General features: G+C 44.9%; 1 protein-coding gene across 2 annotated transcripts in view; it reads right to left on the reverse strand.

The window, feature by feature from the left end:
• Positions 1-302: 302 nt before the first annotated feature.
• The window catches only part of PUS7 (pseudouridine synthase 7), a 291,175-nt gene continuing 265,339 nt past the window's right edge, over positions 303-26,138 (reverse strand). For both annotated transcript variants that reach the window (XM_085654146.1, XM_085654148.1), the window contains exons 15-16: positions 19,603-19,694; positions 303-1,098 (exon numbers count right to left, since the gene is read on the reverse strand). In XM_085654146.1, coding sequence (XP_085510272.1) covers positions 962-1,098; positions 19,603-19,694 — 229 coding nt within the window. In that variant the 3' untranslated portion in view covers positions 303-961. The remainder of the gene's footprint in view (positions 1,099-19,602; positions 19,695-26,138) is intronic.

Genomic DNA, 26,138 nt, shown 5'->3' on the forward strand with positions numbered 1-26,138 from the left:
TGGATTTAATTGAGGTATCCAGGTGAAAGGTCCCGAGTTTCAGGAAACCTTTCTAAATTCAGTTTCTTCAAATATCATTTTTACAATGATTAAACTTCCTCCACCAGTTGACGTTCGATTTTGCAGGGTTGTTAGTCCAACAGCATAAGAACCAATATTTCTATCTCTCAATTCCAGCTACAGAAACGGTTTCAAAAAATGAAACTTTCAAAGCAACATATATTAACCTTTATACAATTTCTTAGAACAATAAAGTAACAAAGTGAGCAGCCTTTCCTTGGAAATGTGAAGATAGACTGTAGTTATTTTGTATGGCTTTTATTGAGCATTTGATACATCACACTAAAAGTGAAAATATTTTAATTGTATTAAGCCCTTATAATAAAATAAAAACAATTGTACATGTTTACATTAAATCCTGTAAAAACATACCCTTTTTCAATCATTATGGAAGCAATGCCAGTGACATAGTAAGCTTTATTGGTAGTGAATTCCCAAGTCGTAGGAATATGTTTTGTTTTTTTAATCAGTTTTAAATTATCAGTAGTTTTGTCTTGTTGGGCACCTACTTTGACATTTTTTAACACATAAACTTGAGGCCTTAATTCTTATTTTGATAACAGGCACTTCATACAGTCAGTTTAAGTTATGTATCACACTGGAGTACATCCAAAATCTGAAACCTCTTAATTTTTACTTACAAAATAACTTTTATTTTAGTAAGAAAGCCATTTACTAGTTAAAGACATTACATCATAATGCTAATAAATATATTAGCTGTCACACATTGATCTAAATTAAGTGTAGCACAAATTAAAGTGACTAAATATTAACAAAGACAACTACTAGTACCCTTTAAAATAAAAAGTGATGGTCATTGAGCATATTAAAATGGTATAAACAGTTGCACGCACACAGACACTGAGAAACATCTTCCAAATAAATCGGAAGAGCAGAAGAACTATCGTAGCCACACGGTGTTCAGTTGCGTCTGATTCTTGATACTTGTGTCCATTTTCAATACTTCACGGATGGCCATGGTGGCATAGGTGGAGGGAGGCAGAGAGAATTCCATCTTTAGTGCTTTGTATTTCCCCTCTGGTGCAAAGAAAACAAGACAGTTAGAACGTTAACCTTTTCAACATCTGACTCAAGAAGTACAGAAAGATCAATAACAAAAACACTATCGCCATGGTTATTCAAAACAAATGCAAATGAGGGGTTTGGTATTTGGCGAAATGAATGCAATAGTGCAAGCATGGTGTCCCTAATTCCACATTTATGGTACTTACCAGTAATGTTCCTTACCAAGGACCGGACCAGTTTGCCATCATAACATTGTCAGCAACATGAATCAGTGAATTAAATGCTATGATCTGCAAGTCAGGAGTTTGAGTCCACACAAGGCCAGCTCTCCTTCCTATCTTTCGGAGGTCAGTAAATGGAGTACCATCAAATCAGGTGATAGTAACAACTGGTACTTAAAGCAGCGAGACACTGCAGATGTGTGGGCTGAAGTGGGACTCTGTACATGGTTCCCATTCGCAAGCGAGACATATAGGGTGTTTTATATGCTTTATACACTAATATCATGATCATTGTTACTTTACACTGATTACATTTACATGCATGGTGACATTTGCCTCTAAACAGGACAGTTCTGTTTTTAGGTGGCAGTGTTCCCACCTGGCTACTGATTCTCTTGACCAGGCATAAAAAGTGTTTGAGGAACAAACAAAGAGGTCATCCAGATACGTGCTCCATACATACCAACATTTAGGAGCAGCTAAGGGAGGGATGATCTTTAGCAATTGATAACATTAGAGGAAATTCACAAAGCCATACCTACAATAAGTAAAAACTAAACACCCAGCTCAGATGGCTTGCCAATAGATTTGTATGACCTATTCACACCCCGATTGAGCCACTATCTTGTAGAGTTGTTTATCAATCGCAAAGAAAGGGGGTTACGCCTAAAACCCAGAGGGAAGTAGTGATTATAATAGTTCAAAAGTATGGTAAAGATCCCCAGGGCAAAGTATTATATAGGCTGTTGTCACTACCTAAAGCAGATTGCAAGGCGCTGATCAAAATATTAGCCACTAGATTTCTGCCTATGCTGCCAACCCTGTCTACGGTCAGACCAAGCTGGTTTTGTACGTGGCTGTAGTATGTCCCCAAACCTGTGCAAACTAACCAGCAGACCTCCCAAGGACCTTGGTGGCTGCACTGGATATAGAAAAAGCTAATAATTGCCTGGGTGACTTTACTTGCACCCTGTATGGCTAAAAGGGGATATTGGCCCGAACAAAGTAGGTCTGATTAAGCTGCTATATACAGACCCAGTTGTGAGGGTCCGAACTGGTCAGGTCTACTTTAGAGTGTAAAATGGGGCAGGAAATGAGATAAGGGTGTCCGTTGTTGCCCCTGCTTTTTGCGCTATACACAGAGCTCCTTGCAGAATATTTTAGGTGCTATAATAGGACAATAAATGCAATAAACGTGGTAAGATCGAAACATATAATAACATTCTATGCTGATGACATATTGTTATATCTCAGAGAGCCGGAAGCCCAGAACCCAAATTTGACACAGTATTTGGAGAGATTCAGAGATCTATCTGGAGTGCGGGAAAACTGAGGGAAGTTATACCTGTTCCCATTGTGCAATACTGGTTTGTCAGAACAAAACGGTATGATCCCTCTTCCTTGCAAAACAACAAAATACCTGGGAGTGGAGCTTTACAACTTGGATGAGGACTAATTTCAGGGCAATACAACCATTTAAGAACTTAACATAGTTTTGGAAGGAGCTCCTCCTTTCGATGAGGCACAGAGTAGTGCTCTCTAAAACGATCAGGCTTCCAAGATTGCTATATTTCTTTCTAACATTATATTCCCATAGTGTTACCAAGGACTATTTTCAAAGGAGGTGCTGTTCATTGAGTTGCCCTGAAAAAATGGAAGATGCAGGGTGTCCCTAGACAAACTGAAACTCCCCTAAAGGTGCAGAGGGCTTGGCGCTCAGAATTATGAATACTGCTATATGGCACAAGACTCATCATTGAGCCATAGCTCCATGGTGAACCATCACAGCAGCCAGCAGAAAGGCTGCAACCACAATATATGACAGTGAAGGACAACCAGTCCAGAACCCAGGAGCAAAGACAAAGTACCATAAAGCGTCACCCAAAAGGAGACCTCAGATCCGAAAAATGGACCTGCTGAATGCAGCATTGCCAGAGACTGCAACCGCTAGATTGCAGGGGAGGCAAGTGACCTCAAGCGGTTGAAGAAGATAGAAGGGAAGAATTAGACTCACATCGGACAACCCAGGGTAGGGGTTGTGAAGGACACATGAGCATACCGTCTAATCACAAGAATGGGCAGAGCAGAGCCCCGAAACAGAATGTAGCTTTGCGCGTCGGAGTGAAGAGAAGACGTCACCCCGCAGAGGAATAAAGCCACCTAAAGGGAGGCGAAGGTAAGAAGCCCAACCTGAAAAGGTTGTCGCAGGACGGGGAGGACGGGGCGTTAAGTAATCTGCGGCTAGACTATGTCTCTACCAGATACATCTTTACCGAAGGTAAGTAACTTGTTCATCTGATAGAGACGTCTAGCCGCAGATTCCTTAACTTAGAATAGATACCAAAGCCATACCCCTAGAGGAGGCGGGACTGCGACTGAACCCCACGAAGGTCCAGAGAGAACCTAGACGTCAATAACATGACCAAAAGAGTGTTGTCAACCAAAGGGCGAAACACAGCGGGGACAGAACTGACAGCACAGCCAACCACAGGACCTCTAAGCCCTGAAGAGAGCAGGGAATCAAGGGGAGGCGAGGGCACCACAGCCCATCCAGAATAACACGAAAACCCCCACATGTAGAGGGGATGAGAGAAGGAAAACACCAAGCCAGAATGCTTGTGCCTGATTGAAAAAATGCCGAACTTCGAAAGAAGACCAAGAGGCATGAAGGATCCACAGTATCCAGGGTGTTGACAAGAAGCCAGAGCTAGCCCCAGCTAAATAACTCGAACAGCGTAAAACACTGTTAAACCTGCTCCCGTAAAGATACAAAGGCAGCAGGATACTGACACCCGCCCAGCACGGGCCGGACATGGAAGAAAAACACACCCAGCAAAGAAACTGGCGTGAAAAGCTAGTTCAGCGCCTCGCAGGAAGTAGAACTGAACCTTATGGCGTGAAAGAACCGCAGGATGCGGCAGTCGAAAAGCCAACCCAAAGGACAGGTTAAGTGGTATGGTGGAGAGAACGCGTAGCGCCCTCACATGTACCACAGAGGAAGAGTACTGCGGAGACCCTTGCCAGTCAGACATGTGGAGAGCATTGAAAGGATGCCCCTACACAGCCCGAAAGACGCTCATACGCGGCCAGGAGGAACACCAGGAAGCAAGACAGCAGGAACAGCTGAGATGCGCCCAATAGCAAGAAGGCAACAGCCCACACAAGCCATGAGGCAGAACATGGCGCAGAAACAGCCTCAAGAAGATGCTGAAACCCGGCCAAACCCAGGCACTAGGGTACGCTCAAAAGTACCCACAGTTATACAGAAAGTGGAACTAGGCCAGGCTATAAGCAACGTCTGCAGTCAGTCCGGAAGAGAGAGAACAGTACCCTCGCAGGACAATTTAGAAGAAATGACGAGCCTAAGAAGGGAGTACTTAGGACCAACTCACGGGTCTTAGACGCCAAGAAGAGCGGTGTTCAAGGAGAACCGTCTCCACGAGTCCGCCACATTTAAGAATGCTAGTGGAACATAGAAATGCCTGCGCGAAAGCAGCAGGGATGTGGAGAAAACTGTTGGGGAATAAGCCAAAAGGCCATAACAACCTACAACAGAGAGGTCCACGGCAACTCCCTACTTGGGAGAACAACCCAGAAGGGGCTGGCACCAAAAGACGGACCATAGGACAAAAGCAAGATGCCAGGCCACGCGAGGTAGATACCACACAGCATAGACCTAGACCCGGAGTCCAAGCACTACAGACAACAGAGTGATGCGACCCTGCGGGACGCATTAAAAGGAGGTATATTAGCCCCGGAGGGATACCCATAATGAAAACTCCACAGGAGCTTACGAAGGCAGAGGCAGACACCTGCCACCAGCCAATACCCTACATAGGGCAAGGGTCAACCCCTGTCAAGAAGGGGGTCCTCTTGGCAAAACAGAGGACTTGAAAACAAAAACAACCCAGCCATACGGCTATACAGACAATACAGGGGCACCAACCTGCCTCTGATAAAAACTGGAAGACCGCAGCGAAGAAGAAAAGTCAATCAGTTAGTGGCACAGCAGAATTACGGTCGCCCTGACAGAAGCCTGGAGATCGCGGAGTCAGCGTGGGACCCAAAAAGGTCTATTCCATTAAACGGCATGTCTTGGAGGCTCTCCCGAATATTATCAGGCAAGCGACGGCCCACAGAGTCTGTGGTATCCAGGGAGGAGCGTATTGTAAAATGAGCCATTTCCTTGCCGTGAAGGACAAGACGGAGTAACTCAGGGCGCAATTCCTCCGGAAGGGAAGGGAGAAGGTTAGCCACGGAGTCCCAGAGTGCAGAGGACGCACGTGCAAACACGCATGTAGTGTTTAAAGCAGGGATGGCCGCGCTAGAAGAAGCAAAAAGCTGTCTTCCACATGCATCCAGCCACCTGGATTCCCGGGTGGGAGGAAACAAGGGCAAAGTGGAGGAGTCCTGCAACCCAAAAGCCGCCTGAATTACCAGGCCCTGAGTGGTAGGGTGGAGGGACAGGCAAAGTGGATCCCCAGGAGCAGGACGATGTCTACCAGCAATGGCCCAATCAACCGGGGCTCCGGAAGAGGGCCGTGCCCACGCGCCACGCAGGGCTTCTAATAAAGCACCCCAAGGGGTAGCAAGGGCTCCACGGTAATGGGCTCGAGATGGAGCAGATCCATTAAGGGATCAGGGATGAGGGGTACCACAGGAGGCTGATAGCAGCTGCCTGGTTGATAGTCCACGCATAGGCGGCCTCTAGCTCAGTAGTCACCCTAGGAGGGGACAAGAGGCCGTCTGTAGGAGACGGGTGGAGGATTATTCTCCCAGTTGCCATAAAGAGCGGGGCTGGGGAACGACCCGAAGGCCATGCCACACTAGGGACCTGCACAAATGGCCCCCGATCAGGGGAACCAGCAGCAGCCTCCAAAAAGGCCGTAGCGGATACCGGAGTCGCCCGACCCCGCTGAGGGGACAGAAACAAGGAATCCGGAGGGAGGTCAACCCCAGGCATGGACGCCGGTGTCGATGAACGGATGGACACCGGCGGCGATGGATGCGTCGACAGCGGTGTCGGCGTGCACCGTGTCCGAGTCGACTGGACATCAACGGCCTCCACGAGGGACGCTACCTCGATGTCAGATGATGCGTTGCCCCAGACGTGGCATCAGGCTTAGAGCTTGGTGTGGGTTTGAACGTCGAGCCCGTCATTGGGGCTGACGTGCTGTCGCCGATGCCGCTCCCGCCGTCCGCGCGGGAAGCCGCACAGGGCTATGCGTTGACTGGCGGTGTGAGCCTGGCATCGAGCCCGGCGTCGCTCCTGCCGTCCACGCAGGAAGCCGCCCAAGGCTATGCGCTGACTGGTGGAGTGTGCTGGAGCGACCAGGACGGTCTGGGCCACGGCCCAACGTCGTCGCCTGGGCTCCGGAGTCGGTGTACACAACCCTGGTCGGGGAAGGATCCGCCAACGAGGACCCGGCCTGAGTACCCTCTGCTTCTGTGGGGCTCGAAGGTGCGCCAGGGAGAGAGGGGGACTCAAAGTAGGCCTGAAGAGCCCAGGAGTAGGCCTCCATTTGGGCGCGCGTCGCTCCAACTCCTGGAAAAGGAGGGTATGGAGGAGGTGACCTCCGGGCGCCCGTAGCTGACCCCTTACGAGAGGAATGGGCGCCAGCGGCACGCCTAAGTGAGGTGGACGTCAGTGGACGCTTGTGGCTCCGCTTACCTTTTTTAAGGCGCCGGTCGCGGGAGCGGCCTCGGGAACGAGCACCCTCTGGAGAGGGAGAGCGGCGATGAGAAGAAGCTGGGCCGGACAGCCGTGCTGCCAACTTCATACGGCTTTGCCGTAGGGACTTTGGCTTCATCTGTTGACAGTCGCCGCATTGTTTGGAATCGTGGTGCACACCAAGACACCACATGCAAATAAGGTGCGGGTCAGTGCAAGACATCTGACGCGCACTGGCCTTACAGGCTTTGAACCCGGAGGGCATTGCACACTGTTCCGGTACGACACCAAAGGTGCTGAGAAGGCCCAAAACAAGGCCAGGAACTGCTGGTTTCCAGAGTCCGCGTCGTGACACGGAAAAGAAGAAAACTGATGTCGGCGCGCCGGGGCATATATGGTTCCGCTGACGTCACGTCCATGGCGACGTCAGGGCGAAGCCGTACGGCGCCGCCCCCCGGTCTGCAGAGGTGCTGCTGCGCAACATTTTCCAGACCAGTCTGATGCCTGGGGATATTCTAAGTTAAGGAATCTGCGGCTAGACGTCTCTATCAGATGCTGAGAACAATAGTGGCACCAGAACACTATGGGCCACTGTATTTGGAGGGAGGTCTGCTGCTAAAGCCATGACCATATTGCTGAAGGCAATGAAACACTGCTGGGGGAGCCATAGTACATTAAATGGGTCAGACCACGCCTACGGTGCAGCGATACAGATAACATGCCCGAAGAACTTGTCAAAAAGACAGTTCAATATCAATATGGATCTTTGGAAAACCTAGCACTTAGGATAGTAGAGTAAATGTTCTTGGGTGGGATGCTCAGATCTTGACAAAATACAAGAGATCTGGAAACCCACAATGGCTGTTCTTAAAGTTCTTGACTCTTAGGAGACTGAGCCACGTTCTTAAGATTATCTAGGACGATGGTTCTTACTCTATGGTCAGTGGACACCTGGGTGTCCACAATGCCTACTCCTGAGGTCCGCCACTATTTGGAAAATTATTATTAGCAGATTAGTAAAGTATTTGTTTGTGCATTTTGTCTAAGTTTTGAATCGTAGAAATTACTTGAGCGGGTGTCCCTGGCCTCCAATATTGAGTCTCTTGGTATCCACAAAAGCCAAAAGGTTAAGAACTGCTGATCTAGGGCAACACTAATATGGAAACTCTCCCAGGACAGGGTGCTACAAACAACCATATCTTGGGGTATGGGGTATAATGTAGTTTCACAATTAAATGGGCAGGATTAAAAGAAGTTGGGAAGAGGCCGGATAAAGAATTTAGGGCCTCATGTAGGTGGCATACACTTTACCGATTCTAAAATACCGAATCATACCGAATCGGTATTTTAGAATCGGTAAAGTGTATGTAGGTAAAAATTCGGTAAATGTTACCGAATCGGAGTGAGTCGGTAATTACCGAATCGGTATTTACCGATTCGGTAATGAGGCATACCTTCCCATTGATGGGAAGGTATGCCTCATTACCGAATCGGTAAATACCGATTCGGTAATGGGGGGGAACACATGCAAGGGTGGCAGGGTGTCACATTGACACCCTGTTGCACCCCTGAAACGGCCATGTGTGCACATGTGGCACACATACATGCCCTAAGGGCATGTATGTCTGCCACATTGCACACGTCTAGGCGCTCTGAAATGCATTTCCACATCCATACATTATTTACCACCAACTATTAGTTGGTGGTAAATACCGACTCCAAACAACACCCACACACTCCCCCTACATCTCATTTCTGTATTCGGAATTTACCGAATCGGTAAAATTACCGATTCGGTAATTTTACCGAATCGGTAAATTACCGAATACAGAAATGAGCCCCCTACATGTCACACGCCTAAATACCGGTCGGTAACGGTAAAATTACCGAAAATCGGCCGTTACCGACCGGTATTCGGCTACGTACATGAGGCCCTTAGTAACAAAGCATGGAATAATACTGTGGATTTTGTGGCTTAGGTATCCAGGAAGAGCAAATTCGGGATAATCCTGTTTAAATTATTTGAGATCTCAGCACTCACAACACAAGAGGCATAATTACTAGGAGTCTGCCTGCATGGGGGTAAAATCAAATTCCACAGTCTGATGGCAGATGTGATGCTCATACTAGTCAAACAGACTGGCCATGCAGTATAAGGCATCATATCCCCCTGAGCATTGCTTGATTACACCTTTGAAACAATACCAGAGTTTCACAAATGTTGTTCCTCTGAAATTACAACTAGGATCAAGAGTGAACATGCAGCCCAGATAGCTGATTGTTATGCTTCGAACATTTACTTTAAGAGAAAGCTGGAACACCCCAGTGCATTAGGAGTAAGTTGTATGCATAAGACTTTCCAAAGTCTCCATCAACTCTCTAGGTCGTGTAGCACTCCAGAGTCCAGCTATTACAGCTTGCTTGCCACTGAGCTCCTCCTCCACATAGCTCCCATTCCATCTGCTGCACCAAGGAATTCACAGATATTTCCATCCCCTTGACTCTCTATGCCACATTCCCCAGATGAGTTTCCTCAGCCACAGCTGTTTTCTCAACTTTGTCCAGCTTCTTAAGATTAGTGTCCAGGAAGGTCCATCATTCCTTTTGGGCCCATCCACCACATCGCTATGTGGTCCTCATGACCTGGTCTCCTGATTCACCTCTGCCTTTCTTATATATTACTTGTGGTTGAAAAAAATCCTCCTTGTCATGCGTTTTTTGTTTCTCCACCATGGCTGAGCCAGGTCTTACTCCTTAATAGTCCCACCTACTAGTGCATTACCTCCACAGTGCCACAGACCCACCTGGGTTTCATTAATCTATCATGGCCCTGGTTAAGCCAGCACCAGCATCTCCAAATGTGAAGAGGCGGAGCTTCACAGTACGGTGCCAGAATGTCTGTGCAGGGGTAATCCACCCTCGACCCTCTTATCTGACAGCAGACCCTGTCCCTGTCCTGTCCTGACCTTGTCCTGACAGTCCTGACCGCCCCATCTTAAGAAACATGTTTCAGAGTAGGGGGAGATCTTCACAAGCTCCCAACTCTACCTCAGTGCATGCCACCATCTCATCTGCACCACCTGTCACTGCACCTTCGGTTGTTCTGCCAGGCAGTAGATATTTCCAGAGGCTAAAGCCTTGCAGCCGGGGACCCAGCCACACTAAACAGAGCCTAGAGGAGAGAGACCATTCTATACGTATCCAGGCCCTGCTTCATGGATTTTAAATCTGCATTTCATGCGGTGGACCAGAACTTTCTTTGTCTCTAAACTAAACAATGGGGCATTTTCTCTACCTTCATAAAGGATGTGGCATTGTGAAGCCCTCCCTTTAGCAGCTAAAGTGGGGGTTGTCAGTGGACTCTTGCTGATCTGCCGCACACTAAAATAGTCTGCTGAGAAAAGCTCATAAATAACACTGTGAGCGAACATCATGTCAAAGTGCAGGGGTGGCGGCTGGGGGCTGCCAAGCAGAGTGACAGAGAAATGATGCATAGAGACAGAGAAGGGAAATATAGCAGCTGTAAGAGAGAAAGGTAAACAAGAAAACGGAGAGGAGAAAAAGCTAGATGGAGAGAGAATAAAAATGTACCGAAATGTATAAAGTATATATGACCTATTTAACATTTCACAATAGTTGCAGCAATTACTAAAAGTGAATCAAACTTCCACTCAATTACATTTCAGTACAATATGACTACCTTCGGAGATCGGGCATACTCAGGGTTCCACTTTTTAATCCCCCATGAGAACGTTACAGTGTCTATCCTAGAATGTGAATGGTCTCTGGGTTAAAAGCAGGAGGGAAAAAATTCTTCAATATCTTAAAGATTCCCCTGCACAGATAATTATTTTACAAGAAACACATCTCTTGAGAGAAGAAATAAGTGGGATCTGTGGAAAGCTCAGATGGATGGAGCAATGTGTTAGTTCCTGTCAAAGCGCTAATATTAGGGGGGTAGCTATTCTAGTAAAAAAACAAGCTAAGGCTCGTCTTTTAAATACTATGACAGACCCAAGTGGTAGGTGGGTGATTGTCAAGTTATTTGTTAAGGGTTCTTTCTTAACAGTAGTAGGCTATTATGGCCCCAAACAGGATGACCTCACCATTTTGAAAACCATTTTTGCTAATTTGTTGGGATTTCCAGATTCGACCGTTTTAGCCGGAGACTTTAACATAGTCTTGAACCCTCAAATGGACAAATCCCCAAGTAGCAGGGCAAATGTTTTGTCTAAATCCAGGACACACCTTCAGATGATGATGAGGCAGAACACCCTATCCGATATCTGGAGGGATCAGGTGCTCAATTAGGTGTCTCATTCTATAATCGAAAATACGGACATAAATCCAGGATCGATTACATCTTGATCAGTAATGATTTGAGGGGTAAAGTTGAAGACATAGGTTATCTGACTCCCCACTTATCAGACCACGCGGCGGTATGGATGGATGGATCTTAATTTGGTAGAAAAAGAACAACTGGGGGTGTGGACATTTGATTGTACACTTATTCTGGATGAATCAGAAGCCTGTTACTTATCTCAGGAGACAGAGTTCTTCCTAAATTTAAACGTAGGGTTGGCAGAGATTCCAGTGGTGTGGGATGCCCTGAAGTCCTACCTATGATGGTTAGTAACAAGTAGGACCTCCTATAGGAACAGGCAGTATGGGGAGGAAGTTGCACACATTGAGTGTGAAATGAAGGAGGTTGAAAGGAAGATCAATAATGAGGATGACCAGGTAACATGTCAGGCACATGTTGCGAAATTGAGAACTTTGAAGGATCATTTAGAGAATATTATTCAGACCAGGATCTCGAAACGATGGGAATCTAGTAAGCTTGCCCATTTTGAATACAGTGAGGGGGCTAGTAAACATTTGGCATGGAAGGCCAAAACTGACAAGGTAGGAAATCTTATAAAACAAAATCGATAATGAGTATACTAATTCATCGGTAGTTAACGATGAAGAGATCAGAGAAGCCTTTTTCACCTTCTTTCAAGACCTGTATAATGAAGAGAACGAGGTAGATGGCAACTGTGCACGGGAATGGCTGAATCAGATCAACCTCACCTCCTTAAACTCCTCCCAAAGAGAAAACCTAGAGCTTGAGATATCTCAACAGGAGGTTAGGAAGGCTATTTCTGCTTGTAAGGCGGGTAAGGCCGCGGGGCCGGATGGCCTTCCTGTAGAATTATATAGATTTCTGGGAGAGGCGATAATTTCGACAATGACAACCCTCTTTAACAAAATATTACTTGAAGGAGTTAGACCTCCTACCTCGTGGGGAGAAGCCACCATAACATTGATCTTAAAGCCAGGGAAGCCTCCAGTTAATTGTGGGTCATATAGACCCATTTCGCTTTTAAACACCGGCGATAAGGTTTTTACCATAATTTTGGCCGATAGGCTGGGTGCGGTAGCGGGTGGTTTGTTGCATGCAGATCAAAAAAGTTTTTTGAGAGGTAGGAATCTTTTTGACCTCACCCATGATTTCTTAGGTGCTATTGATTTCGCCTCCACCTTTTCACTTCCTTTGGCAGCAATGACACTGGATGCCACCTAGGCATTTGATAGGGTCAACTGGAACTATCTAGCCGCTGTGCTGGAGAAGTTTAATTTTGGGCCAAAATTCAGTCGAGTTATTAATCTTATATATAGTGACCCCTCTGCGAGGCTTTTGGTCAACGGAAATTTGACCAAACCCTTCAGGATTAAAAAAGGAACCAGACAGGGTTGCCCCCACTTCCCCCTCCTATTTGATATGTACATAGAGCCTTTTGTCCAACGTCTCAGGGAGGAGATTGATATTACACCATTTAAATGTGGAGCATGGGAGAGGAAGGTATGCCAATGACATTTTAATCCTTTCATCAGATTTGGAGTCGTCTTTTCCCCATGTCATCCGATTAGCACAGGATTTTGGTCTAGTTTCAGGATACGAGGTCAATGCAGGAAAAACTGAGATTATGTCATGGAATCTGCCGGGGTGTCGACATCAAACCAAGAGCGAGATGAGATATCTGGGAGTGAAGATTGTTCAGAATATAGATAAGATTTCAGCGACCAATCTTTTGAATGTTTCAAGAGAGTGTCAGAAACTCATGAAGTCCTCGGCCCATCTTCCTTTGACTATTTTGGGTAGAATTAATTTAATCAAGATGGTAATTCTCCCAAAAGTCACTTTTCTTTTTAACACCATTCCTTTATACTTTGAGAAACAGGCAATCGATAACCTTCAGCAATCCATTAATTCATTTGTGTGGGCCTATAAAGCTACGAGGATATCCTGGAAAAAGCTAAGGCGTGGGAGGGGAAATAGGGGGCCTCACACTACCAGATTTACAGTACTACGCCTGGGCTTTTCAGCTAACACACACAAGAATGTTGCTGAAATCCCCAGATTCATCGGAGAGGGGTGTAATGTTTTTGGCTATGCTAGATCAAGTGGGGCTCTCTCAGGAGGGCTTTCTTTTCAAATACGGAGACCAGAAACTTTTCAAGAAAATAAGGCTGAAAGTCTTATTGAGTACGGCTCGCACATGGGCCAGAATTAAACAATGCACAGGCTTAGACTACTTCTCAAGTTTGGCTCCACTGTGGGATTCTCCAGGGGCCCCGGGCTGTTTGAAGGATAAACTGGCAGCCCCTCTTAAAACAGCTGGGTTCTTGGTGTGGGGATATTTGGCTGTTGATGGCTCACATTTGCCTTGGGCATTATTAGATGATAAATTGGAGGAGGGCATGTCTAGATTTAAATATCTACAATTAAACAGCTGGTCCCAGAGTCTTAAAAACCTATAGGCATAGGGAACGTGCTGGAAGAGCAACTGGTACAGAGGCCGACAGGGAAGAGAGAAGTATCTTTCTTTTATTGGTTCACTGAGGAGGCCATTGATGGGGATTTTAGGTTAGCCGAAGAATTGTGGGGAGCTTCTATACCAGATATAGACTTGGTAGATCTGTGGTAAACTTCTTTCAATACCTTATTTACAGTCGTAAAGCCAGCCTAGTTTAGGAGAAACCACTATTTTACCACACATAGGGCTTATCTATCCCCGGCTAGACTCTCTAAAATGGCAAAGGGTCCCCCTGTCAGTTGCAAGAAATGCGATATGGTGAATGCCTCTGATACACGCATGTTCTGTCCAGCCATCTCTGAATTCTGGGAGAAAGTAGGGAATACCCTAACAGATATCTTGGGTCTCCCAGTACACATTTCTCTTGGTCTTATCGTTTTTGGTATATCAAGTGAAATAACAGGTTTGAGCAGGGGCTTCCTGTTTTACGCTATCTTGTTGGCTAGACGAGAAATATGTAAGAGATGAGTTGAGGCTATACCCTCATATATTAGACTGGTTGTATAAAACCTCTAGGATTGACTTGGCCTGACTGAAAAGTAATAGAAAGAAAGCCATTTGGGATTGCCTGATAAATTGGTCTCCTGGTTAAGCACTAATTATTTTTCTCTCTCTAATGAGTTCAGTTAAATATTCTTTGATCCTATGATTAAGCCTCATGGGAAGCTCTTAGACTTTGCTGGGCCTCGCCTTTTTCTGGTGCCTAGTTTCGATTTAGGGTGGGCCTCAAGCAACAGTCATCGGTTACGAGTAATCAGAAGAGAGCGTGACCACCCTCTCCTTGACAACGAAAGGTCAGCAACATGAAGGAGGTTTGTCTGCTAGTGGTAGGCGGGTGACAGATGCGGGGTGCACACCTCAAGGGCCTACGTCTCAAAAATTGAGTAACAGTGGCGACTTCCTAGCCTTCTTGTTGTCTGGGGTTGGAGACGAATGAGGACAAAAAAAAAAAAAGACTACTACCTTCAGCTGAGCAGATCAAACCACTTCTGCGACTGAAGTACAATACTCCATTGTACCCCAACTGGGTTTTGGTTATCTAACTACAAGTGCATACATATAAACAAGCATTTACAATGCAATGGTCTCGGCATTGGTAAAGTTAGAGCTGTTGGCATTGCTCATGATATTATTTTTGTTTATGTTTTCGTTTTTAAAACATTTAAAGAAACGGCATTGTTATTTACAATGTCAATAGCTTAATCACTCTCCAATGCGAGACCTATTGCATTTGCACCCACACACAGATTAAGCTATTGACATTGTAAATAACAATGCCGTTTCTTTACATGTTTTAAAAACATACACAAAAATAATGTCATGAGCAATTCCAATAGCTCTAACTTTAACAATGCCGAGACCGTTGCATTGTAAATGCTTGTTTTGCGTGGGAGTGGGGGCTTGGTGAGGGGCAGCCTGCCTCTTAGAAAGCTCTTGGCACCAGGAACCGCCTCCTCCAAGGCACCGCCCCTCCTCACACGGTGAGGTTAGTTTATAAATTGGCAGGCATGCCTCTCCCCCCAGAAATAAAATCATGACAAGGAATATGCGCGCAATGACTGATGTAATTACCTCAGTTCTCTCAACAATGACGGAGGGTACCCTAATGATTGCGAAAATGAATATTCATCCACTGTTTCGCTGCAACAGAAGGGGCTAGGAGGCTGTGTTACTCAGCCTACTGTTGTGAGGCAACTGGTGGCCGACCCTTGATGGAAGCTCCCGGCCCCGCCCCCTCGCAAGGCGTCACAAACGAACTTTGCTAAATACCCGCCCCCCACCCCATATGATCCCCCCACAGCACCGCCAGCGGGCAAGGTACGGTAAGAATAGCACAGTATGAAAGAACATCTGATGGACTCTTCCAAGCCACCTTAGTTTGAATTTTCTCAGTAGCAGCGTCATATAAAGTAAGTTCCTAGCAGCAAGGTTTATAAGAATACTAGTTCGAAGAAAGCTTCGCGTTTTTTTTTTTTTAATTGGTTCATCACGCTGTCTTCCGCTCATAAACTTCTCGCATCTAGGAACGCAGTAACAATTCTGTTCCTCTAGTTACTTTTCCCCTTTCAGGATGGTGTTTTTCTAGATCCCCATCTCCAGTAGAATGTGAAATTCCCTTCACCCTACAGTTCCTGCTAAGAGGGTTCCAAAAACAGTTTGCTTTGACTATTTTAAGAGCTCAGTGGGCAGCCATTAGAGAGTTTAGAGAGCCATGGGGTACTTCTAGCAAGGATTTGATTTAGTGGTCAGACTACTGGAAAATGTAGCTTCTTCGAGGCCTAGACCTACAGCTCCACTGTGGAATCTGCCGCAAGTCGTGACAGCCTTGCAGGGTATCCTTTTTAAGCCATTAATAGCCAATGATCTAAAATGTTTATCATTAAAGGTGCATTTTAGAGGCCATTGCTTTGGCTACATGGATTGACGAATTTAGAGCCTTAATGTGTAAACCACCATTTCTGAAAATCCTCGAACCTGGGGTTTTGTTTAGACATAATCGAGCTTGTCTTCCCAAGGTAGATTTGAAGATGCATAGGGAGCAAGAAATCTTATTGCCTGTGTTTTTCCACCTCCTTTTTCTAAGGAGGAGGAACAGATGCTATTTACCTTCAGTGCTGTGAGGGGTATGGGAAATCAATCAAGCTGTACATTTTGGTGGTGTTAACTAGGATCTAAAACGTTCTAACCTTACTTTGAGTTGCTGTATTACGACAACTATTGTACTGGCATATTCTCTGTCTAATGTACCCTTACCTGAAGGAATACAGTAAATGTCCACTAGAGGGGTGGCAACCTCTTGGGATGATGCACAAGGGCCCCCTTTGTCTCAAACTGTTAGAACAGCAATTGAGCTTAATGAAGCACTACCAAAATTTGTATACAGTTATGGAAAAATCTTTTGGGGTAAAATGTGTTAAATGCATTGTTTGCCACATAAATTTAAGACTTCTTTTGTGCACGAATTAAAACAAGCATTGGCATAGCCAATAGGTCTAAAATCGAAACAAATTAGAGAATGACAAAAGCAACAGGTGCGTTATAACTTTTTATGTCTCTTTATAAAACAATATAAAAGGTAGCGTCTCATATACGCAACAAATTGTTCCACTCACAAAAAAAGAGTCACTTAAAGAGAAATATCAGAGAGGAGCATTGCCTGCTGCGGAAACCAAAGGAGGACTACATTACACAAGTTCTTCAATACAAAACAGAAGCGGCGGCCATTTGAGAATGATGTTATTGAGCAGGCTTCGTAACCGCCATTCGAAGGAAATTCAAATGTAAAACAAGGTGTCGGACATACTATTAGTGTCATAGATATTTATAATGCACGAGTTTGTAAAACTGTGAAGATGGGGTCCATATTCAAAGTGTAGAAATTAAAAATGAAACTAACGTCATAAACTAAATAGTGAAATGATCTGGACAGTAGTAATGACCCCTTTTAATTAGTGAAATTCCTGACCCCATACCTTTAACATACAGATGAATATAAATTATTTCAAGGTGGCTACCACGCTTCACCAAGGTACAATAAAGCCGTATTTCTCTTCTACCCCTGGTTTGCTATGGCCTTGACGGACGGGCCTCTTTCGTGCGTCCTGATGGTGGAGTAGCGTAGGGCCTGACGCCATACAGCTGACAGGCCAGGTCTGTTGCTCCTGGGCTGGCTCAAGGGACAGCGGAGGGGAACTGCGCGTCACTACGGGTGGCCAGGAGAGAACTACCTGGGTGTCGACGTTACGCAACTGCGAGGCCCTAGTGGGCCATGGCCTCCTGTCGGGGCTCGAGCGCGGCCCGTATCCTCCGCTCTTCACTTGTCCCAACGCAGAGAGGTGATGTGGGCATCTAGGGACACGAGTCCCGTAATATATTTATTATGTTTTATTATACTAATAGCGCTGCCAACCTACGGAGGACCTCCTAGGAGTTTGCATGTGTAGAGGGAGGGCTGGTAGGGCAATAATGCTAAGGGCTCAGGTAGAGTTTATGCCAGTCTAATGTTTTCGAAGGAAGACAAGTGTTAAGGAGTGCCTAGAATACCTATGCAAATTGTTGAAGTAAGTCACTGCCTGAATCTAAATTGCGAAAACAAAGATTTCTTCGCTTCGAACTGATACTATAGTAATTATATGTCGTACTTGACAAAACTTTAAATGTTATCATGAGGGCCGCGAACTGGAACAGAAAACGGGCGCAGGCACCGAAGTAAAAGTGACCCCATTAACTAATCCAACAGCAACAACAAAACAAGCCGAGGGCACCGGAAGACACGACCGCCTTTCTCCGAGGCACAGCAGAAAATGCCTCGGAGAAACGCCACGTCCTTTTCGGATTTGGGGGCGTGTTTTGCTGTTGTCTCCTCCCTGAGACTTCTCGCCAAAAACACGCCCCCCGATCCGAAAAGGACGGGGCTTCAACGGAGTGACTGGACCTCTTCTCCAGTGGCTGGCCAGCATTTAAGAGGCCAGCCAATGGAGAACAGGAGAGAAGAGGGGCGGGTGCAAGCCCCTCTTCTCAAAGTCACTCCAACTCATTAAATCTCGGAGCGAGACTGCGCAAGCGCAGCCTTTCGCAGCCGAGACCTAATGAACAGAATATATACAAAATCACCAACAGAATGTCATGGTCAGGAGGGCCTTGGAAACACCCTGCCGCTGCCTTCTTGGAAGGCTGACCGGACTGACTTGGTGTTGAGTGGGATTCGGGTTCACCAAATATGGAGAAAACATATCTGACCAGGACCTAAATGTGTTTACTCATGATGGTTACAGGGGTGGAAAAAATGATTTTAAAATGACTGCCTGCCCCAACTGATTTCACAAGCTCTTTCATAGGCAACACAATCCCACCTCTTCAGTTTTCACCACAAAGAGATCCTGCATGTACGACAACCACACTGAGGGGAACACAAATTGCATTTTAGACCAGTTTCTTCATTATATACCACATACAAGGATTTCAAAGAGATTAATTCAAGAAATGCAGGGCTAAAAAACAACAAGTGAAAGTAATTTGCACACCCTCCCGAACGATTATTTCAAAAAATGTACAACGAAAGCAAAAGCCAAGCAAAAACTTTAAACCGTCTTAACAATCTGGTTTCAGCTCAAGGGATCTTTGTCTAAGACATACGTTCTAGGATCTCCTCGCGTGAAGCGTAGGTGGCGCGGGTTTGTTGGGATCTGGGTACTGGAGACCCCCTACTTCTCTTGACTTTGTATACATTTTGTTTAAATGTTATATGGGCCTGTAGCAGAGAGAAGGGTAACCTGCTCAAAGTGGAAATTCAAACACTACTGGAGAACAGCACTGCTGTTGGTCAAAACTAGCAGCCATAAACATAATTGGGGTTGGCAACAACAGTCAGCCAAACATTATACCGTCACCATCCAGCAGGGAACAAGTTAAGACACCAGGACAAGCATTCGGACAACCATTCAAAGAAGCGTACTCGTAGCCCAATACAATATATCTGTGATTTGTAAGCCTCTTAGGACTGCAATAAAATCAGCGCAACTCTCCAAAATGTTGCTGGCATACATCATGGCCCCCGAAACAGAGGAGCCCAAAACATTGTAAGCACTCACTGCTGACTAGAATTACAACTTGCTCACAGATGGAATCCGTAGCTCTAATGGAGGGTGTGGTGCATGTGTGGGGCTTGGGAAGCACTATCCAGAGAATCTTTAATAGCCCAAGTCAGCAGTAACAAAAATCCCTGAGAAATTGGAATTGGATAAAACCTTGGTTTTAGTCTTACCTTTTTCAAAAACAGGCAGTGGCTTTCCTTCTAGCTTTTCGACATCCGTCTGAACTAAAGGAATTCGTGGATCGTCGTATGCAACGAGTTCCCTGCATAAAAAACACAAATTACAAACCTTCACTCATATCATTAGTTTTACATAAATGGAATAGCTGAGCGCAGGTCTTATATTAGCTTCTAATCAAAATCCCCGTGTGTAAAGAGCAAGGAGAGCTCGACTTCTAGACATTTTAATTTTGTTGTCTAACCTCTAGCAGTTCCAGTCTAAAGATCCATAGTCGTCAGCACCTGATCAGCAGGATTCACTTTTGAATGCAGCTTCCTGAATATGGCAGCTAACCAGGTGTCAGCAAGTCCATGGAGCACATTCTTTCCTTAACTACTGCAATAGCCCCAATGTAGGCCGCCCTTGTTTCCTATAATCAGCTCTTAGCTTTTACAATTCTTCTCCTTTGCTGCCCTCCACTGTTTACTCCACCCCATTTCCCAAAACAATACCAGAGTATTGCCTCTTGCTCCATATCAAAAGTCCTGGCGTGTGAGAACGCCAGAGTCCTCTTTCTGTTGTGACCTGGCAAGAAATGGATGGATGGATACAGTCCAGTCATGAGAAAAAATCTGCCTGCAGATATGTAGACATTCATTCAATAAAATGGGAGGTTGCTAGCCACTTTACAGACAGAAGAGCTGCTAAGGAGGTCTATTACTCTGGGGTGACTTGGCATAGAGGTTTGGGTTGGACTCTTTCTATTGCAGCAGGGCCAAGGCTGATTTGCTGGGTGGGTGCATGTGAATCAACATCACTCCAGGCTGCGAACAGATACTAACACAGTACTTAACAGAGCATAGAGATTCTGTGTTTACATGTGTAGGTGCATAGAATGGAAATTGTATAAGCCCTAGAGGTAAGTGTGGTAGCTCATGTTGAAAGTTATATGGTGCACCGTTTATAAACCAGTAAAGTTTCAAGGGCAAGCAGTACTCTATGTTAAACAAGTAACGGCTTACCACACCTCATGTGGGTTGCAGAACTATGTTACAAAATAGGTTGTGACCTAGAGCCAAAGCTTGTTCCATAAAATCTGTGTGATACGCCAAAGTTGTTGACAACAGATTATTCACCAGTGGATGTCTGGTCATGTGCTAGAATACAATTCTTAAAAATAAATTCTATGTGATAAGGACAATTATAAAGTTGTCTACTTATAGGTGGTTTAACTCACACTGGGATTGTAAGCATGGCTCTAAGATTGATTGCCATTGTGCTCAACTCAGGAATGTGTGTATGTATTTTAACAAACTAGGGAGATTTGGACTCGGCTGGGTTATGATGTTTTATCTATGGCAAATGTATACATGTCAACCTCTTGTAAACATCTAGGTCATGTGAAGTGTTAAGTGGGTGATCACTTTAAGGTGAACACAGAACAAACTCTTTTTTGGAGGGTGTTCATAATTAAAAAGAGGGTGACCCCATTAAAGCCTATGGAGGCAGTTTGTTTGTTAGATGGGTGAATACCAGGAAAAAGAGGGTAACCGTCACCAAATGTGGGTGACATAACAGACATGCTACGTGTCCAGCATATGATCATAGGGGGTGTCCATTATCACTTGACCAGTGATAGAAAACTGGGTGCAGGTGTAGCTTGCTGAATTACTTCAAGTCTACAAATCCTACAGTACGCTGTCACAATGATTGGATGATGTAATCAGTGATATTATTTGAGATGTCATCAATTATGTTGTTTTACATGTAGGGGTGATGTAGTATATGAGGTCATAAGCTGCGTATGACAGGGGGTCAAGTTATACTTCACTAAATAAAAACTGCCAACTTTTATTGTTTTTTGTTGTTTTTTAATATCAATTTTCATCTCATTTCAACAGTGAACTATAAAGTTACCACAACCTTTGTTTTTTCAGACAATTGCAGTTTTAAAAAAAAATGTAAGCTAAGATCGTATTACTATAAGTAACTATAACGTCACTTTAACCATTTTTTTCCCAGTAAATTCTCTGTTTTTTTTAATATCATATTGTAAATTGAACGTACCCCAGCTCCCTCGATCAACCTGTGACCAAACGCCCCCCACACCCTTCATCAGATGGTTGGCCCCTGGTTAGGCCTAGGGTTCCAAATCCCATGGATGGCCAACCTCACCCAATGCACATGGCCTTTGGTGAGGGGATGGTTGACCGTGGGCCTAGCCTCTAGCCAGTCCTGTACTAAACATCTAGCGGATGGCCAAATGCCCACTGCGCACAGCCTTTTGCTGTGTACAGCAGGGTTGGCTGAAGGAGCAGGGCATACGCCCAACCTCCTGCATTCATCTAATGTCCGGTACACAAGGGATTCAATAACGGTAGTCGGTTGGGAGCAGAGCCTTGTTCCTTGGGCCAACTCCTTTGTATGCCCAAGCGTCCACAGATGACCAACCCCACTTCTGCGCATGGCTGTCAGAGCTGAAAGCCTGCAGTTAGCAACGCCTTTTGACTTGCACAGTGAAGATTAGTCCCAGTCCCCCACAGATGCCCAACCCTTTAGTGCACATTGTATTCAGCCCTGCGCCCAAAACCCTTGTGGAGGGCCAACCCCTGCGAGTACCCAGCCCCTGCAAGTGCCCAACACCTGCAAGTGCTTAACCCCTTGCGGGCATTCAACTCCATGCAGACACAGCCAGACCCTGCAGCCAACCCACTTCAAATTGCCATTCCTGACTGCGCATGGCCAATTGCCCACATAAAGATGGATGGCCGCAGGGTCTGATCTATGATAAGACCCATCTATTTTTCTTTATAAGCAATTTTTCACTACCGAAGTACCAGGTGCTGGTCTCCTGGTACCCGCAACCCATAATATAGATTAAAGAAAAATAACTTTTCAACTAAGGGAAGGTGCTTTTGGGACCTCGCCCCACATACACATGGCTCTGGTGGGCAGAAGGTGTCCACCTTGTCCCTTATGTGGCTTTTGATATATTTTTTTCAACGATTCAGGGAACAAATCCTGTCATCGCTGCCACAACATATTCTCCAGGCTGTGTCCAGCCAATCAGGATACCCCAATCCAGTTTGAATGGGCCTATCAGAGTATAACTGGAACGCTTCAGCTATCTCTACCTTTTTGCTTGCATTAACCCTTTCATGCCAGTGTATCATTTGTTTGGACCCTTCCACCTTTAACGAATTGTCACAAAGGCACATTATGAATTTTCTATGGAAACTCTGACCTAACTATAACTGAACAGTTGCAAAGGTCACTAAAATATATATATATATACCAAACACAGAATCGCTTCAACTCGAGCCACTTGATGACGGCGGGCCGTGACGGGTTAGCGAAACCCAAATATCCAAACATTCCATCGTAGTTCTTCGTCAGGAATAAACAACGCTTCACGGCTCCCAAGTGCTTTGAGGCAGAGTTTTATTTTAGGCAATATACAACTCTACGCGTTTCGGAAAAACTTGTTTCCTTGTTCACGAGTGCTGAGGCCTAGTGAAACAAACAATTAAATACCTGTCACGTGACCTGTGACTTCCGTGCAACAAAACGTGAGAACAGACTTCACCGATCGTGAAAAACAATAAATACACTTTGACCAAAAATATCAGTGATCTAATGTAGACAATTTGTATTGTTGAAAACATATACATCTGTTTTGGTATAATCAGACCAAAAGATCGCGGGTCTGTATTTTTCTTTTTTTTCGATGTTGAACATAAAAGCTTTATTGTTCCCCTCGCCTGCATCGATAATACTCTACAGCACGTAAACACTAGTGTGTAAATGCAAATTGAATCGATAATCATTCAAGACTCGATACCTGCACTGTATAATTCGTCGACACTGTTTTTATTATGTGTATTTTTGCAGATTGTTTTCATCTTGTGAGTGCTGACCAATGAGTTGGAAGAACCTAGATATGAAAAAGGACCATCAGCGGTGTTTGATTTTTGTTATGGACATTAACGCTGATTACTATCAATTATGTATATTGACATGATTGTTTAGAATGTTGTAAATGGAATTCTCTATGACTATCTGCCCACTGCGGCTAGATGTATAATATGATACCCATACTGTTTGTTGCATTTGAATTGGCCTCTGCACACTTGTGCTAAATAAGATCTACCCAGTGTTAACTCTGTTTGGCCGGACTAATATGGTACCATAAAAGGTTTACAGTATTGTCAATATGGTGCAACGAATTATACAGTGCAGGTATCGAGTCTTGAATGATTAGCGATTCAATTTGCATTTACACACTAGTGTTTACGTGCTGAGTATTATCGATACAGGCAAAGGGAACAATAAAGCTTTTATTTTCAACATTGAAAAAAACGAAAAATACAGACCCGCGCTCTCTTGGTCCGATTATACCAAAACAGATGTATATGTTTTCAACAATACAAATTGTCTACATTAGATCACTGATATTTTTGGTCAAAGTGTATTTATTGTTTTTCACGATCGGTGAAGTCTGTTTTCACGTTTTGTTGCACGGAAGTCACAGGTCACGTGACAGGTATTTAATTGTTTGTTTCACTAGGCCTCAGCACTCGTGAACAAGGAAACAAGTCTTTCCGAAACGCGTACAGTTGTATATTGCCTAAAATAAAACTCTGCCTTAAAGCACTTGGGAGCCGTGAAGCGTTGTTTATTCCTGACGAAGAACTACAATGGATTGTTTGTGTGTGTGTGTGTGTATATATATATATATATATATATATATATATATATAAATATAGATAGATATATATATAGATATATATATCCAGGTTTTGCCTTGTAGCAAAAATAAGAACGCACTCACTCGTTTACAGAAATCAGGGCGGTTTTATTATTAGATGTTTGCCATGCCCAATATCTAATAATAAAACCGCCCAGATTCCTGTAAACGAGTGAGTGCGTTCTTATTTTTGCTACAAGGCAAAATCTGGTTTAATTGATACCGGCGTGGCTCTGCCGGAAAGAAACGCACCGCCCCTATTGAAGAAAGAGATATATATATATGGAACGCGTTACTTACCTGTAACTGCGGTTATCCAGTATTGGTATCTTTCATAGATTCACATGCCTGAATCATTCCCCGTCGTCGGGATGGGAGTCACCGGTAAATAACAAAGCAATGTCTAGAAGACATATAGAGTAACCGGCCCCAAAGGGCCCTAGCTTAGAAAGCTATCCACGTCCTTATGTAAAAAGGACCAAAGTTTGGCCAGTAGCCAATCAGCTAGCACCACCCTCTAGAACCCTCCTGGAAGGAGCTCTAGTCCCTCAGATTTTCGTAAGCACAGTGCTAAGTAGTTGTATCACTGAGAGATCCAAGAGAGCCCTTCCAGGGGAGGTGGGTGGGTTGCATGTGAATCTATGAAAGATACCAATACTGGATAACCGCAGTTACAGGTAAGTAACGCGTTCCTTATCCAGTATTAGGGTATCTTTCATAGATTCACATGCCTAAATCAGAATAGTAAGCAATACAAAGCACATTTCGGCAGGCACAGTAAATATACAGTCACTAGATAATAACATATCCATGTGAAAGATAAAGTATCAAAGAACCATAACCCAGGTAATGCCAACATAACAGTGTGAAATGTGCGTAAAGAGACCAGGATGGTGGGATGAAAAAGGAAAGGGCTCACCTCTATTGAAATAGATGACGGAGTACAGCTTGCTCCACTGCAGCATCCTTCATGATCTCCGTGTCCAGGCAGTAATGCCTGGTGAATGTATGCGGCGTTTTCCATGTGGCCGCTCTACAAATATCCACCATGGACACTCCTGCAAACAGTGCCATGGAAGTAGACATCGCCCTTGTAGAATGGGCACGAACTGCTGATTGCAGTGGACGTCCTGCCTGTTGGTGACAGAAGGTTATGGCTGAAGAGATCCAGCGGGAAATACTTTGTTTGGTGAGCGGTAGTCCTTTTCTAGGCCTACTGTATGCCACAAAAAGTTGATTAGACTTCCGAAATGTTTTAGTCCTTTCAATGTAAAACTTGAGGCAGCGCTTAATATCTAATGAATGAAGAGCATTTTCTGCCCCTGTGTGTGGATTCGGGAAGAATGAACGTAGTATGATAGGTTCATTGAGGTGGAACTGAGTCGGAACCTTAGGGATAAACTTCGGATTCGTCCGAAGAATGACCCTGTCCCGTTTGAACTGAATGAAAGGGTCCTGGATTGAGAACGCCTGTAGTTCTCCAACCCGTCTTGCCGAGGGAAGGGCCAGCAGGAGTGCAAGCTTCCAGGAGATATACTTAAGATCTGCTCTGTGGATTGGCTCAAACGGGTGTTTCATCAGCTGAGCCAAAACCGTGTTAAGATGCCAAGCCGGTGGTACAGGCTTCACTGGAGGAAAAGTTCGAAACAGCCCTTTAAGAAATTGTTTGATAAGTCTGTGAGACCACAAAGATGGACCTGTAGAGGACCTCCGAAAGCGAGATATCGCCGCTAGGTGTACTTTGATGGAGGCATGAGCTAGACCGGATTTTGCGAGGTGCAGGAGATACGGTAAAATCTG

The sequence above is a fragment of the Triturus cristatus genome, chromosome 4_1 (genome assembly GCF_964204655.1).
Source record: "Triturus cristatus chromosome 4_1, aTriCri1.1, whole genome shotgun sequence".
In the NCBI taxonomy this organism is placed as follows: domain Eukaryota; kingdom Metazoa; phylum Chordata; class Amphibia; order Caudata; family Salamandridae; genus Triturus; species Triturus cristatus.